We start from the raw sequence: 18,537 nt of genomic DNA, 5'->3' as shown, positions 1-18,537 counted from the left end.
GCTGAGTAGGACTGCTTTTTTCTTATTTGTATTCTCTTTTACAAAAAAGGCAACAGCTAAGACCTGCAGTAAGAGGGTCACCATAGTACAGACTTAGAGGGTATCCAAATTAGAGCCCTCATTAAGACATAGTTTTGGGAATTTTTGTTGGCAACCTGAATTCATATTTGAATAGTCTGTGTATTCTGCCAAGTAGTGATCCATGTCATTTTTACCTCCTTTAAACACCTACACATCAAAACAATTTTTTTTTTTACATTACAGAACTAACACTTAGAGAGTCAGTTCCTGAAAGTATCGTTGAGGATTTCGCTTCTATTGTTAACTATAAATGTTAAATAGATAACAACTTGGCTGTGTCTGAAATATCTCCCTCATTACTATATAGCACACTATATAGTGAGTTTGCCATTTTGTAGTTGTGTTTGAAGGTTTAGTGACTGTTTTTATAACCTAAATAGTGCACTCATTATTTCTCATAAGGCATCATGAAAAACAGTGCACAACCGACTAACATGTACTACTCCTGGTGGTGAGACGAGAGGAGCGATGGCAGCAGGAACAGCCCAACCTGTCTTATCAATGTAAATACAAGCCGAGCAGTGCATCACAGCTAGAACTACATTAAAAGGAGTATTCCTACATTAAAAGATGATCATTCACCATGTTTTTTTTCATAATACTTAATACTAAGTGTAAAATATACATTTAAAATGTATTTTATGTATTTCCACTGGCTGAAGCTGTTGTTGTACAAAATAATCCTTTGGCAATGACGTGATTACCGATGCAGAGAAAAAGCGTGTCCAAAAGTTCTCTATATAGAAGTCACTATAAAATATGGTTGTCCCAATACTAGAAATTGAAAATCAATACCGATACCAAGAAAAGGACACAATAGAATTTTTTCGATACCACAGGGGAAAGATTACCAAAAATTAAGAAGCATACATGTAAAAATAAAAAATAAAGATTATAACAATTCAGACAATATCATCAACATAACTGTTTATGTATAGTTGCTGGTCGACTCTTCTCAGCTTAAATCTAATCCGATACACATTTTTTGTATTGATAAGTAGCTGATATTTTTTATCTTTTGAAAACCCTACTTTATAGTGAAGTAGAGAATAGTGGGTGAGTGGGTGATCTCGGACACAACATATCCAGCGATGCAGTGCCTCAGCATCCGTGGTCACCATTTAAAATTGCTACTGTGCTAACTTTTTTTGAAATTGATAGTATGATCAATAATATCCCTAAGTGTGAACTGAATTTCATTTGCATTAACAATTGCATGAAAATATCTATATAACTGTCACATCCCATTTTAACAAGTATTTTTCTAACTGCCAATCGCTAGCATGAACTGAGAAAGGCACACAGCTCATTCAGGACGCTGTCAGTCAGGAGAATGTTATCAAAGTTATATCTGCCACATTTTTCATTAAATGTGTGTTTGTCTTTAGTTTCACGTACAACTGCTGACGCCTGTATACTGGCCATAGGGTGAACTTGGAAGACAGTGACCAGAGAGCACACTAGAGCCAACGTTGGAAAACACATGTGGGAGAGAGCTTTAAAAGCTTTCCAAGTCCTGTTAGAGTAGTAGATAAACCCATAACTCCTGTTTTTTGACCAAATTTTGGGTAGCAAACCTTGACTACTTTAAAGGGATGCTTCAACCAAAAATTTCACTCATAATCTACTCAACCCTATGCCGATAGGGGGTAGGATAGGTGTTTGAGTCAACAAAACACTTTTGGAGTTTCAGGTGTAAACAGCTGATAAGTGACCTATCTTCAGATGTAATAAAACAACATAAAAAACATAACATGCCTCCATACTGATCCTGTGGTGTCATGCAAGTGTCCACAAGCCCCGACATTCCTATTCGACATTAAACAACGTCATTTACACCATGTTTTTAGCCTAAATGTTCCTGATATCTTACGACGAAGTGCAATCAGGAAAAATGATAACGTCCACTAGCTTAGCCACTTCTGATGGACTTTTATGCTTGACGATTTAATATACGTAGTTACGAGTTGAATAATTTTGGGGCTTGCAGACACTCGGATGATACCACAGGAGCAGTATGGAGGCCTGTCTTTTTCTGTTGTTTTATTACGTCTCAAGAAGGATTCACCATTGACTTCAATTGTATTGGATTCTGCTCTAACAAAGTTTACCCCTTGAGACTCCAGACTCTGTTTTGTGGACTTAAACACTTACCCGTCCCTCCATTGGCATAGTGGTGAGTAAATAATGTGTACATTTTCATTTTTGGATAAACTATCCCTTCAAGGTTTAGAAACCTATGCTTGCCAAAATTACGAGCTTTTAGGTCTGCACTGAGCCTGCTGTGGTAAAGAAAGTATGGCGATTCTAGAAGCCCCAGGTAAGATGATTGTGATCATTTTTCTTCCAGCATAGATACAAAATGGATGTAACCCACCTTTCAGTAGCAAACACGCCCATGTTTAAGCTAGTGGGGTCGTCAGGATCCTGAACATGCATCAGACCACAAGTGACCAAGTATTACTACTGAACTAAAGGTACCTGTAAACCCACTCACCAGATTGCCAGTTTCAAATGCTCATGGTAATAAAATATTCCCAATTTTCCACATTTAGTTTTTCAATTTTATTAACCATTCCCATTTAACTGACATTCTATAAAGGTTTGTGGGCGCTGTCATAATAATCATAGTTTTTTTATTAAACTGTAACAGTGTTTTTTCTGATGCTGTTTTCGTGTCATATTTATTTCCATTTTTGCTTTTATAAGTGACTTTAGAGAGCTGAAAAAAATGAAGGAGAGATGGTGAATGACATGTAACAAAGTCTTTAACATAACTAACACCATTCAGATTAGACTATCCATTGCATTCAAAGGAAATCAAAGATGTCTGCAACGGCAGGATGTGGAGGGGCTGCGTCCAGCTGTTTTTGTAACTATGTGGAGATGATTCCCCAATCATTCACTCTGTGCTAAATTACAACACCTAGCAATTGATTAGAGTCAGTTAGAAAGCACTCTTATCCCTTTTTGTCTGATACATCACATTCTTGTAAATAGGCTTGGGGACAGTGTGATATTGACAGAAGGCTTTTCACCCATTAACAGCTATAAACTCTTATGCACGCTTCTGCCATTCTATATGGTTTATGATAATACATCATATCAAATTTTTATTTTCAAACATATGGAACATACTAGGGGAGAGCAGGGTAATGTGAGACATTTTTTACATTTGCTCCACTCTAGGCGAGCTGAAATGGTATATCAGTAAAATGTACACATTTCATTGAGGATGTTCCCCTGCAATGAAAATAATCAGAATGTCTTCAGGACAAAGGGCAGTGAAAATATGACTGTTTAAAAAAAAAAGTGGTCTCGTGTCTCACTTTACCCCAGCTTGTGTAAAGTGAGACAGACCAGAGAAATCATGATAGGGGGTAAAGTGATCCACTTACTTTTTCCACTTTAAAACTACCATTACAACACATGTTGTAATAGTTCAAATCTTGACAGCTAGATTGACAACCACACATTCCAAAACTAATATCGGACTAGTAACAGAATCATGGGGATTGGTCAATTAAGTACATTTATGATTCATGTGATCTCACACCCTAGCTTACCTGCACATTGTTTCTCTGTCCAATTGGCAGGGACAGGGATATTGTCTTTCTCTGCGTATTCAAATGCCAGTTCATGGCACTTAATTGGAGCAAGGCCATGGAACTGGTCAGCTAGTTGTTTCAAGTGTTTGGCAAGCTCCTCCTCCATCTCATCTGTGAATATTATCTTTACCTCAGCTCCCTAATACAACAGGTGATGACATGTTTAGCCGCATGTTGTCTTTTAACCGCTGGCTGTCGAGGTGGTGTCCTGTAAACGGCGTGGGCTTTATAGATAATTGGCTAACTTTTTTGAGAAAACCTGGTCTTGTTAGGAGAGACGGCGTTCATCCCACTTGGGATGGAGCAGCTCTCTTATCTAGGAATATTACTAAGTCTATAACATGACAACCCATAGTTGGGACCAGGAAGCAGAGCTGCAGTGCTAAACACTTCTCTGCGCTCCCTCTGGATCAGTCACAAAACCCCATAGAGATTGTGTCTGTTCACCGTCCGATTAAATTATTGAAATTAAACAATAATAGAACGAGAACTCCACACAAAAATTTAATACAAATTAAAACAACCTCTGAAACAATACAGGAAACCCAGACTTTTAAATGTGGTCTTTTAAACATTAGATCACTGGAAAAAAAGGCTCTTTTAGTTAATGAAATAGTCTCTGATTACAACATAGATTTATTGTCCCTCACTGAGACGTGGCTGCATCCTGATGATTATGTCAGTCTAAATGAATCTACTCCCCCCAGTCATATCAATTCACAGGTTCCTAGAGAAATTGGGCGAGGAGGTGGAGTTGCTGCTATTTTTAACTCCAGTCTATCAATTAATCCTAAACCTAAACTCAGCTACAAGTCATTTGAATGTCTGGTTCTTAGTCTTCCACGCCAATCAAGGAACCACCAACAGCCAATCATATTTGCCGTAGTTTACCGTGCTCCCAGGGCTTATACTGAATTTTTAAAGGAATTCCCTGAGTTTTTATCAAACTTAGTCCTAAAGACCGATAAAATTATTATTGTTGGTGACTTTAATATTCATGTTGATAATAATAAAGATTGCCTTAGCGTAGCATTTATTTCAATACTAGACTCTATTGGTTTCAGTCAGTGTGTGCACAAACCTACTCATTGTGGTAACCACACACTTGACCTTGTATTATCGTACGGTGTCGCAATTGAAAATTTAACAGTACTTCCGCGCAATCCAGTTCTATCAGACCATAATTTAATAACCTTTGATTTTTCAATAACTGAATATATGCCACTAATAAAAAATTCATTTTCTAGATGTCTACCTGATAGTGCTGTAGCTAAATTTAAGGAAATAATCCCAATTACATTTAAACCCGTATTAGCAGTAGATATAAACAACAAATTCTTTAAAACCCTGAGCTCCATTGAGATCGACCACCTCGTCGATAGCTCTGCAGACTCATTACGATTAACATTAGACTCAATAGCGCCTCTAAAAAAGAAAAATGTCAAACATAGTAAATTAGCTCCGTGGTATAATTCCCAGACAAATGAGTTAAAACAATTATCAAGAAAACTAGAAAGGAAGTGGCGCTCCAGCAACAATGTTGAAAACCTCATAGACTGGAAGAATAGTGTTAAAGAATATAAAAAGGCTCTCCACAAAGTAAGAGCCGCCTACTATTCAAAACTAATAGAAGAGAATAAAAATAACCCCAGGTTTCTCTTCTGCACTGTAGCCAGGCTGACAGAGAGTCACACCTCCACCGAACCCAGTATTCCTCCATCCCTAAATAGCAATATCTTTATGACCTTTTTTAATGATAAAATTCAAACTATTAGAAATAAAATCAACCATCTCCTGTCCTCAATTGGCACTAATACCCTCCCAACAACAGAGATCTCAGAAACGGCTGAGAATCCTACCCATTACTTAGACAGCTTCTCTCTGATCACCCGTGATCAGTTTACCAAATTAATCTCAGGTTCTAAACCAACAACCTGTATCTTAGATCCCATTCCTACCAACTTACTTAAAGACATTCTGCCCCTAATTGATAGTTCGTTACTTAACATTATCAATCTGTCATTATCATCAGGTTATGTACCACAGTCTTTTAAAATAGCTGTCATCAAACCCCTACTCAAAAAACCCACCCTAGACCCAGAGGTTTTAGCCAATTACAGACCAATATCTAACCTCTCCTTCATTTCTAAAATCTTAGAAAAAGTGGTAGCCAATCAGCTGTGTGAGTTTCTCCAGGAAAATAATATATATGAAGACTTTCAATCGGGGTTTAGAGCCAATCACAGTACAGAGACAGCCTTGGCAAAAGTCACTAATGACCTTTTAATAGCCTCAGATCAGGGACTTGTGTCTGTCCTCGTTCTGTTAGATCTCAGTGCAGCATTCGACACAATTGACCATCAAATTTTATTACAAAGACTAAAACAGTTAATTAACATTAATGGAACCGCCCTTAACTGGTTTAAATCGTATTTTTCTGATCGCTCCCAATTTGTGCAAATTAATGATGAGTCATCTGTGCGCACCAAAGTTAATCATGGTGTTCCACAGGGCTCTGTGCTCGGCCCAATTTTATTCTCATTATATATGCTTCCACTAGGAAACATTATCAGGACACACTCGGTAAATTTCCACTGCTATGCGGATGACACCCAGTTATATTTGTCAATAAAACCTGAACAAAGTAATCAATTAACTAAACTTCGAACATGTCTCAAGGACATAAAAACCTGGATGACCCGCAATTTTCTCTTATTAAACTCAGACAAAACAGAGGTTATAATACTTGGCCCCAAACACCTTAGAGATGCATTATCTAATGATATAGCTGCGCTAGACGACATTGCCCTTGCTTCCAATGAAACAGTCAGGAACTTGGGAGTGATCTTCGATCCTGATTTATCCTTTAATAGTCACTTAAAACAAATTTCTAGGACCGCTTTTTTCCACTTGCGTAATATTTCAAAAATTAGACATGTCCTTTCACAAAAAGATGCAGAAAAACTAGTCCACGCCTTTGTTACATCGAGACTGGACTATTGTAATTCATTATTATCAGGCTCCAGCAGGAAGTCGTTAAAGACTCTACAGCTTGTCCAAAATGCTGCAGCACGTGTCCTGACGAGAACAAAGAGAAGAGAGCACATTTCTCCAATATTAGCATCGCTACACTGGCTTCCAGTTAAATCTAGAATAGAATTTAAAATTCTCCTCCTCACCTTCAAGGCCCTTAATAATATAGCGCCTTTATACCTTAAAGAGCTGTTAATACCTTATAAACCCACTAGAGCACTCCGCTCCCAGAATTCAAGCCTACTTGTCGTCCCTAAATTCTCTAAAAGTAGAGTAGGAGCCAGAGCTTTTAGCCATCAAGCCCCTCGGCTGTGGAATAATCTACCACTTTCAGTTCGGGAGGCAGTCACCATCTGTTCGTTTAAAAGTAGGCTCAAAACCTTTCTTTTTGATAAAGCTTATAGTTAGAGCTAATTAGTGCGCCAGAACGTTACTTGTTCTATTTTATGACACATGACACACGGAGCTTCTCTTTCCAGCTTCTCCTTCCTCTTCTCCATCCCTATCCCCCTTCCCCGGAATCCCTTTGCTTTATCACCCGCAGATCCAGGGCCTCTGTGGCCGCACCATGGATTACGGTTTGTGGATCGCGCACCGGGGGTCGCGGTGTTGGATCCAGTGTGGCGGATTCTGAGTCATGTGGGCTGATCGTGGTGCTGGTGGCGGACCCTGTGTCGCGTTGGCATTGGGCACGGGCGGTGGACCAAGACCGCAGTGGTGGCTTGTGATGGGTCCTCCTGGTGGGCGGCGGTGGACGGTGACTGAGGACTGAAGTGGCGTCTGGTCTGGATGGTGGATCGTGGTCTAGATGGTTGCTGAGCATGGACTGTGCTTCATCAATGCTGCTAGAGACTTTGATTTTTGATGATGTTCTCCTGCACGTGGCATCTATTGCACTTCTGTCCGTCCTGGGAGAGGGATCCCTCACATGTGGCTCTCTCTGAGGTTTCTACATATTTTTACCCTGTTAAAAGGGTTTTTTGTAGTTTTTCCTTACTCTTGCTGAGGGTTAAGGACAGAGGATGTCACACCCTGTTAAAGCCCTATGAGATGAATTGTAATTTGTGAATATGGGCTATACAAATAAAATTTGATTGATTGATTGATACTGCACCCCAGGCTACTGATTTTACTTCATTTTTTCACTTTTGAGGGTTGTCTTATCAATATTTCTATCCCTTCCAGCTGCACTCGCCATCTCTACGAGGGGTGTTTGGCCCCAGGTTGTATTCCTGGTGTAGTTTCTTGTCATGATGGCTTTTCTACAATGTTTATGACATTAAAAATAAAACATATGTAATGTAATATTACACTAAAATATGTTTAATACTAAACTTAACTTGTGCTTCCTGTCTCACTTTACCCCACAGCATTTGTCTCACTTTACCCCACGGCCAACATTTTAGAAAAAACATGTCTTAGCAATTCAGGCTAATCTTCAGCTAGCATCAATCACATGGTTTTATATGTTGGAAGTTCATCAACATGAAGTTTTTCTACCTGAATCAATTTGTTATGACATAACAGTTGATTAAGTTCAAAGCAAAAAAATACTGTGAACAAACATATTTACCACAGCACCAGCACCAACTTCTCCTTCATGGCAAGGGGGGAATGGGAGGGGCTTGAACACATAATGGTCACATGACCACAAATGTGTACCATTGTCTAGATACAGGGGATGTCTCACATTACCCGATGTCTCACATTACCCCGCTCTGGCCTATAACTGCAGGTAACTGGGTTGCTTTTATTTGTTGTTTAACTCACAACCCATTGTCAGATTTATACTATTTCACGTTTAGGAGCCACTGATCCTTCTGCCTTTAACTTTTCTACCTTCTTTAATTTGTAAAACCAATTTATTTGTGAAAACTTGTAGGATGGCTTTGCTATGCTAGAGACATTTAGAAATAAACTTGGATGAAATAATACTGCAGTTCCTTCTACAATGAGACAAGAAGAAGTCAAGATCAAAAGCCAATTTGTCCAGTGTATATCCAAACATATTTTAGATTCAAATTACTGACAAAATTTCTGGAAGAGGTCCTCCTGCCAACAAGGAGTGAGGTCTTTCAGAAAGTCTAACTAGGGATTGTGGGTCCAGCCACAGATCTGAAGCCAGTCTCTGACACAGCTGTCATCACGATAGCAGATGGGCCTGAGGTCAGGCCATGGCTGACCTGGGATCAGTCCAGGCTCTGACCGCAGAGAGCAGTGGTATCTTCAGGGACCACTGAGGCATGCCCGACACTGAGTTTGGGTAAGGATAAGCTCCTACACACACAGCACTCAATCTAATTCTCATTCACTTATTTGACACACACACGAACACACACACACACACACACAAACTATAACACACACACTCAGAGATACACACAAATACAAACACAAACACACACCGCCAAGGAAGCAGAAGCCAACACACCATCTGCTGCCCCTGTGTTTGAGTTCCAAATCCTGGTTATCAACAAAACACAAAGAAGACCTCCAAACTTCCTCTTGCTTACACCATTCCCTTTGAGAAGAACTCTATCACATACACACACCTCTGCACCCAGATCAGATGGAACCAGGTGGATGGAGGCCACATAAGTTGCTCATCTTTCACTGGATGTGACAGGAGAAGGAAGATGGATTTCCTCACTTCTTTCACTAAGTATATTATACTCTCTCTCTCTCTCTCTCTCTCTCTCTCTCTCTCTCTCTCTCTCTCTCTCTCTCTCTCTCTCTCTCTCTCTCTCGCTCTCTCTCGCTCTCTCTTTCCTCTCTCTGCCCACTGGAAGGACTCCAGTTGTTCACAGCACACACACCCCTGCAGTGCTGTAGAATCATCAGTAATAGGTGTGTTACCATGGTAGGATAGCCTACAGTTTGAAATACCTGGCATGGTTTTGTGTGCATGTGTGTGTGTGTGTGTTTCTGTGCCATAAGTGGAGGTTGTGTGTAATATGTTTGTAAATTTGACAAACATATTACTATATATACAGCAATATATATATTTTCCAACACTGAGCTGAATCAACTGTTCAGTAACAACTTGATTATCAAACACAGCAGAAAGTTACCACTTTGAAGTCAGAACTAAAAATTCAACCATTTAATATCTTATCGAAAGGTCTTTAGCCCAGACAAGCAAACATCTATTGATGACGCAATATGACATTATATTTATTTTATGACGTTTATTCGGGAAACTTTACGAGTGCCAGGTGGTGCATTAAAGCAGCAGCATCTTCGCTGCTGTAGCTGCTGATTAGGCTCAAATGGTTCATCATAACTTCACCATATGACTTTAGCAGCACTAATGAAATGCAGCAAAGATACTTGAGTTAAAAATGTTCAAGTAAGTTAAGTAGTTATTTTCAACATACTGCTACACAAAAAACTACTTTGTTACAGATACAAGAGTACATTTGTTGTAAGTTTTAACAAGAAGTGGTAAATATTAACAGTTGGTAAGAAATTACATTAGATTAAATTAATACAAATTTCTCAAATGGGGAACAAAACACAAGACTAGCATACATAGGAAGTACGGGGAAGTTTGGAGAGCTGTTTGGACTAATCACTGCTATCACTTTTTCATCTTTTTTTTTTTGACAGGAAATCAGCTAAACTCACGTTCAAGGTTTCCGAAAGATACTAATCTGTCAGGGTGAGTTTGAGGGGAAATGTTTACAAGCCATTCACAATACATGTAGATTACTGCCTTTGATGGAATGGTGAAGCCACAAAAACATCTTGGCTTGGATCATATTGTAATAAAGCATCACAAACACCCAGAAAATGTAGCTGCATGTCATTAAATATAAATGTATAAATAGTTAATCAATTTAAAGTGATGTGTTTTTTGTTTGTTTTGATCAACTAAATAAATTGCAATAGTTTGATCATATTTGATTGACAATTCGTTAAAATGTTGCTAACCTCTAATTGGTGCATAGGGATATGTGACATTACAGAGCTGCACACACTTTGAACCAAGGAGAAGAAAACTGTCCTTTTGTTTTCACACAAACATATGTGCTGTTTAATAAGGAGACCAAGTGTAACTTTAACAAAAAGGATGTGTTTGTTTTGACTCCATGCTTATGATTGAGACAGTTTTTTCTTTGAGGGAAACCATAAGCATATATACTAATAAGCTCAAAACACAGGGTAAATATTCCCACTTGGCAGCTTCTCTCCCAAGTTATTGGTATCAGTATAGGTCTTCAAAAACCCACTAGGGCCGTCTACACAAAATGAGCCCTGTCACACGCCCTCCAACCGATAAAAACACACAAAAACACCTGCCTGTGCACCGATAAGACCTCAACCACCACTGCACCAAATGTGTTTGCACACCGGCGTTGGTTGACTGCACTTCCTCATTGAACGACTTAAACAATTTATTCTGACGCGCCACTGAATCCGAGGGGGAATTTAGATTTAGCCTGAAAAAAGGAAAAATCAGACACTACCTGAAAGCCTTGGGGGAGAGGGAGAGCAGGGGGTGGCTGGGTGAAACTGACGCAGAGAGACAAGGAGATATATGAGCCTGTCACTCAACATTACACTGTCACTACAAGCTGGACAATCATTAACATGGCTAATGAACACAGTGGGGCTATTCTGCAGCACAGACCATGCTCACGTAAAGCCACTGTAGGGGAATGTCATTAGTCCTTCCAACGCACTGACATGATCTAATTCCAAAGTCGTCTTTGTGCACTAGGAGGTCCTTCTGCTACCGGGGGGCGGGGACATATATGTGTGTTCATTGGATAAAAAACACAAATATATGACCTTTAGCATTTTGGATGTGATTCCACAAACCTCTGTCCGCTTTACCACCCGCCCCTACAGCACTGTGTAAATACAATGACAAAAATACAAATGCAGACAAAACATTTATGAAAAATAGACCTAAATATCAACAAATCCAGGATTGCTGTATGTCCTGTGGAACCACATACAGGCAATAGTGGACCATAACCACTGTAACCTAATATTGTCAGATAAGTCCACAGAGCCAACCCATCCAATTAGCCTATCTTACAGAGCTGTGGGTGTTTGTCTCATAAGTCTTTCATCATTTATACACATTAAGACAATTTATTTTATTTCAGTTTAATTAAAGTTCACATCAAGGAAGGACAGGTTTGGTTTGCAGAACTGAAGCTGATTTGTCATCCTGTGAGATTCCATGTTATAAGATATGTCAGGCGACTTTTCCATGTGCTCTTGTCATGTTTTCACAATAAGATCATACTCTAACTGTGAAAAGCGTCTGAGTGTAAGAGCCACACATGCTCTGAGGAAATTGTTATGAAAGGCCTTCTCACATTTTAAAGTTCTAAGCATCTTACAAAAACCAGAAAGGAGATAGCTAAAACTCTGCAGAGAAATTTGGTTCTCTCCCTGTGTACTAAATTGTAACTCTCATATTTTGTCACAGACAAATCTCCCCATTTACCCACAGAGTGTAAAGTCTTTACTTCTGTTATCTAATCTTCAGTCCTAGGAAGGCTTCACACAACCCTCTTTATTGCAGATGAACAGAAATGTTTTTCAGACGTTTATTGATTCCTATGACTGTGGTAACATGTATTTCAGGAGTCTGTTCAGTCATGATCACTCCCAACATTAGAGACCAAAAATCCGTCTTTGTTTCTTTGTCTGGGTTTGGTAAAGTAGCTTCTTAACACTGACATATACTATTATGAACGTATGTTATTACATCTGTAAGGAAGAATCACAGATCCTCAAACACTGAATTGAGTCTTCTTGTCTTTGATGCGGAAACTCCCTTTTGCTGTTTTGGTGACACTGCCCTCCCAGATGTGTGCCATGGAATACCACAAAATGGTCGTTAAAGGCCTGAGCACAACCCACTATTTTAGGCTTCTGTAAACATCCTTTTAGAGAAGGTCCAGAGTATTTATATTGTGCAGTTAACTATCCCTTTTTATGCTTTGTCATTATTTATTGCTCTGACTACTGAACACATCACCTCCATACATATCACACAAAGAGGAAAAAGACTAGCTCATCCTCAGGACAAAATCACACCCAAAGCAACAATAAGTTCATCATTTACTAAGTCATGATCAAAAAGCTGACTGGTTGATAGTAAAAGCACGTATCCTCAGTCCTACAAATACTCAAAAAATATATGACTTTAATCGTCGTTTGAAATTTCAAGTTTTGCTGGGTATTTCTCAGAAGTCACAAAATTATTCATGGAATTAATAGGTTCCAATGTTCATGAGTATCATTACAACACTTTAAAACAGTCAAACCTGCATCATTAAAAAACAATACATGGGAAAAACTCAAGTCAATTACTACAGGTCAACTATAGACCACAAATAAGTTATTGGGACCTTCACAGTAAAACGACGAAGGTAAAAATATTGAAACCTTTTCAATGACTCATGTATTCACCATAACCAAAATCCGCCTCTCGAACACAGTTTAAAAATCTATAAAAGTGAATAAATATAAGCAGCTGGAAAACAGATTTTTAGAAAGAATACTTTATTTTATGTCTAAATTAAATACAGGTGCCAAAATCAATTCATTTTATGCTTTTGTTTGCAGATGGCGCTGCGGTAATCCTTAGTCATGAGAGCAGACTGAGGACATATTTAAGGCTTTGTCGATGTACAATCATATTCTCTCTCTCTATATCATATTTTCTATTAAAAGCCTTTTTCTCCCCAGTGACCCCATTCTAAATCACACATTTAAGGAGATTTTAGGGTTCAAGACATCCATCAAATTATATTTGCTGATTTCATAAATATCAGGACATTGGCTTCAACAAAGTCACTTTTTATTGTCTTGATATTTCTATGCTTTATGGCTAATTTGTGTACAATCGTGCAAAATATGGGATCAAACAATACCCAAAACTAAAAAATAGAAAAATATTTTAGGACGAACTCATCACGGTATTTTTGTTATCTTTTGGTCCATATAAGATTGAGCAAAGACTTGACCTAATTGTTGACGTTGGCTTTTGCTGGGATTCATCCGATCAGCCTGAGTTTTTCTGCGCTCATTTTAAAGTTTCAGTTCTGAGCTTGGAGCTGGAAGGGCGTAGCCAAATTACGTTTTATAAGAATACAATTCTGAATTGAAACTGAGTTATGAATTCATAACCTACCATTGATAACTTATAAAGTCAGTAACATTCGTATGCTTTTTCCACTCTGCTGAAAATTTGAGAGGAAAGAAAAAGCATCACGTCCCTGTGGATCCTCACCCTGCACCTCTCACGGATGGAAGTGGAGAATAAAAATGAGGAGGCAATTCTCTTTTTGGCTAAGTGTGAAGAATTTCTTTGCAACATAACTTGTGTAACTGCGCTTTTGTTCCCGTGTCTCACAGCAGATTAATCATGCATGTGTTATAGCTGACTGGTAAGGAAACTGCTGGACGTACCTGAGAAGAAAAGAAGAAGCACAGTCCCGAGGAGAATCATGTTTGCCGTGTGCGTGTCACCAGGGGTAAAACGGGACGTGGGACGGGACTTGTTCCAGCAGCACCGCTTTGCGCCCCGCAGACAGACACCCAGCCGGCCGCTACATTCACCGCGCTCCCTCCGTCCTTCCGTGCGCCTTTTGTTCTCTGACTGCCACGGTAAAGTCCCTCAAGTTTCAATCCCCAGATGGAAGGACTGAGCCGCCTGGGAGAAATGTGTCGGAGCCAACACAAACAAGCGCTGCGAGTGTGTGGCAGTGTGTGAGTGTCTGTAAGCCCAGCTTCACGGCGCGCTGCGGGGAGAAATCCGCTTCTGGATGGAGGACACGTCAGGCGTCACCGGGCTGCTGCTCTGCCCGCGGACAGTCATCACGACGCGGCTCCGCTGCTGAAGAAGTCCCGCACATTGTGCACTCATGATGCTGTCAGACAGGAGAGGCAGGGGTTATTAACTGGTGGTATCCCTCCTCACCCTCCTCTTCCTCCTCCTCCTCCTCCTCCTCTTCTTCACATCATCACCTTGGGGACAATAAACCAAGGGATGGGAATAATTCGTATATTGAGGTCATTAGAACTGAGCCATCATGATGATACCGCTCACATTGCTTTCGTTTGAGTTTTATTATCAATCTAGCCCACTGTTGCATGTGGTAAAGACAGTGACGAATCTTCCAGTGGACTCTGAAACTTTTGTCCCCGGCGAAAATGATCCTAACATTTAGTAAACACATTTTATATGTTTGAAAACTGCAACAAAATCAGGGAAGTATGTTGGTCTTTTAAAGGACAAGTTGAGAATAGCTGCAGTTCTCAACACATCTGGAAGACTCTAAAATTCGGTTGATGGAATGTTTCTAAAGCAGAAGGTTATTATGACCTACAGACCTTGATAGTTGTAGTCATTGCACATACAATCAAATGCTTTGCATTTCTTCACAGCTCTGTGCTCATCTTTTAGTTCGTTTTGTTTTCCATCTAGGTGGCCTGAAGGTATGAAAAAAATCATTAAAAATCATGTAATCGTAACTATACATTATAAGTTAAAATTCTTCCATTGACGTGGAACTTTTGGTCTATTTATTTGTAGAGGGCATTAGGCCATTCAATGTGCTTTACAGAGATAAAAGAAACATAAAGTACAAGTAAGAAGCATCGTTTGTCCGTTATTGAAGAGCTCATAGCACAACAGATTGCTTTGCTCCCAAAATATGTGGTTCCTAGAATCTGTTTGGGTATAGAACAGGAGATAGAGCCTTCATGCTCCTCTCCTGTGGAACCATCGCTACATTTAAGGTTAAACTTAAAACATTTATTCATAAAGCTTATAGCTGGCTGGACAGCCCCCTAGTTATACTGCCATAGGCCTAGACTGCTTGGGGACCTCCCATCATGCACTGAGCATTTCTCACTCTCCCTCTCTTTTTCTCTTTGTTCCCCCCCCCCCCCCCCCATTTATTTTATTTTAGCACATGTCACTACCCCCCCATCCCATAGTGTCTCTCTCTCTCTCTCTCTCTCTCTCTCTCTCTCTCTCTCTCTCTCTCGATCTCTCTCGATCTCTCTCTCTCTCGCTGGTTGAGGCAGAAGGCTGCCCACATTGAGACTGGTTGTGCTAGAGGTTTCCTCCAGTCAATGACAGATTTTTTTTATCTCCACAGTCACCAAAGTGCTGCTCATTGTTTGTGTGTTGAGATAATGTATGTTGCGCTACAGAAGTATAATTTAATTGAATAAAAACAAGAAATAAAAGGAACACTAAAATCGGTGAAACATTAGAACTAATTTAGATAATTAGATAATTTTAAGCTGTCTCTCTCAATGGTATGCTATGATGCTCAATTCATTTACTTTTTGTTAATGATATAATATTATTTATTCAATATTAAGGTTTTATTGGTCTTTAACAAAGGCTATTTTCTATAAGCCCTGCACCTTCACAGAGCTGAGTTGAAGGGATGCAGACGTGTCTGTAATAACAGGATAAAGAGGACTGAATTCTGAGAAGTACCCAGAGGTGCAACTTCAGCAGTTGCAGCATTAAGAGATGAGTCATCCTCTCATAATATACCTTTTATTTTTTATTATGCCACACAACCATTAGTTAAGTTTGTTTCAGGATAAATGCTGAATAAAACCACTCAAATCACTTAAAAGCTATATTAGCTGTCACATAATCTCTGTGATGATAATCATCTGTTAATTGTTGACCCGGTGTGATTTAGTTTACATCCACATATTTATCAGATTAATTTACACATTTCTCAGCAAGACAAAAATCGTGAACGAATGCCATAGAAATACTGTATACACACAAACATTTAAATAATATTATAGAGATTGTAATTGATTAAGATGACAAGAAATGGGTGGAGACTTCCATTGGCAGATGACACAAATCTGAATTTATCCATGAAGCCAGATTAAAATGATAAAATGAACAAACTTCAGGAATGTCGTAAAAACATAGTGGCCTGAATGACCTGTGATATATTTTTCACTTCCAAGTTCAGTTTGTTTATTTTTTTATTTCTATTAATTGTTTCCCCTTAGAGAAACAATATATTACCTAATTACCTTGGTCTCCAGGTTTACCCCGAAGAAGATCATCTGGTCCCTAAATACAGACTCACTTGTAGTTCTAAGCACCTGTAAGAGTAGAATGGGAGAAATGGGAGGCCTGTACAGACCTCAAGCCGACTGCTGAGGGGACTGCTCTAAGCATTGTTGTCATTATTACTATAATTAAATGATTGGTGCTGATATTACATCTTAAAAGATCACTATTATTTTGTCATTCCAATTGCCAGTCTGACAGTGATTAAATACAAATTTTATTCCACTGTTCCTACTCTCTTTCTATTTTTTTCTCTTTTTTCTCTCTCCTTTTAACCTAACCAGTTGAGGCAGATGACCACCCCACCCCACCCCCCCTGGGTCTGGTTCTGTCTGAGGTTTCTTCATGTTAAAAGGGACTTTATTTGTCACTGTTGTTGTGTGTTCATTGTAGGAACTGTTGCGTTGCTTTATAACGTTGTAGCATCTCCACCTTAACATAGGGAAACAGCCTGGTGCTGTACATGGTTAAAGGTTCCCTGTGGAGCTTTCTTGAACAGAGACAAAAGTTATTTTTACATTCAGTGTTTCTCTGTTGAATAGTGTGACACTAGAGCTAGAAATGTGTGGCACCAACATGTTCTAGCACATGCATGTAAATCCTTGTTTGATGGTGTGTGTGTGTGTGCGCACAAGATACTACTCATAGGGTCCATGCATTAAGTATAAATCATTTGCAGTTATTAATGTTGTATTATTAAAAATATTACGTTAAAGGGGGTTGCCTACTTTCATTGTCTTTTTGTGTACAAATGTAAATGTATGGTGTAGTCACTGTTTGCCTGCAATGGTGTCACATTGAATGAAGGTTGATAATAGAATAATTGTAGAGTCAACTTTTTTCTTAAAGGTTTCTTATATTGTAACAAAAGCACATTTAACCTTACTCTAATTTACTTTGAGAACCTTTTCACAAAAGAGAAAGAAATTATATAATGAAACATAACAGACTTTAAATTACCTGCATTTGTATGTGATGTTATTGATTTTGAGTGAATGTAAGAACATTTTAGCTCACACTTTGTTACTTACAGCATGTGGTTTTTCATTGTGATGAAAGTGTAGATGGCGTGTGGATTCAATGCTGAAAATGTGGGGCGCTGTCTGCTGCTATAGTGTGAGGTTGTTAGGTGCACTGCTGAACTGGATAATTGTATAAATGGAGGAGAGAAGAGCGGGCCCAGACAGTTTTATAGGTGGCCAGCCATAAATAGTATTAACATGTAAAACACTTACACAATTACACATGCTCACAGACAATCCCCCATCACGTGTGCTTCAGTTTCATCACATGCAATTCCTGTGATTTGTGGTGGAAGCAGCTGAGAGGGGACAGAGTTATTATGGGTTTGCATTTACAAAATGTTAACAACATGAGAAACAAGATGATCAGCCAGCTCCTTAGACAGCCGAGCAGCAAAGAGGGCATGGAGATGAAGAAATATATAATCTAGCTTTATGTATGATCCGCTTTTTCAGCCAACATGCAATTTCAACGTAAAATCAGGGGGCTCATTATAATAATGATATGCAAATACACACACATACACACTCAGGCTCACACAAAAGTGTACCACCTTATCCCATCAAGCAAATTACATGCCCCTCTGTTCACCCCCAGAGGTCATTCAACGTCATGGCCTGTTGGACAACAAGCTGTTCAGCTAATCAGTGGAGAGCCTCAACTCTCCAGGGAATGACATATGGTGCACAGCACTGTGACATC

General features: G+C 39.2%; 1 protein-coding gene across 2 annotated transcripts in view; it reads right to left on the bottom strand.

Annotated features, from left to right (window-relative positions):
- Positions 1-14,615, bottom strand: part of gfra3 (GDNF family receptor alpha 3) — a 78,014-nt gene extending 63,399 nt beyond the window's left edge. For both annotated transcript variants that reach the window (XM_062393419.1, XM_062393420.1), the window contains exon 1: positions 14,160-14,615. In XM_062393419.1, the coding sequence (XP_062249403.1) occupies positions 14,160-14,199 (40 nt within the window). In that variant the 5' untranslated portion in view covers positions 14,200-14,615. The remainder of the gene's footprint in view (positions 1-14,159) is intronic.
- Between the last annotated feature and the right edge of the window lie 3,922 nt (positions 14,616-18,537).

Source organism: Platichthys flesus, chromosome 8 (genome assembly GCF_949316205.1).
Source record: "Platichthys flesus chromosome 8, fPlaFle2.1, whole genome shotgun sequence".
Classification (NCBI taxonomy): Eukaryota; Metazoa; Chordata; class Actinopteri; order Pleuronectiformes; family Pleuronectidae; genus Platichthys; species Platichthys flesus.
The sequence above is the reverse complement of the archived record's forward strand: the minus strand, read 5'-3'. Positions and strand labels throughout refer to the sequence as shown.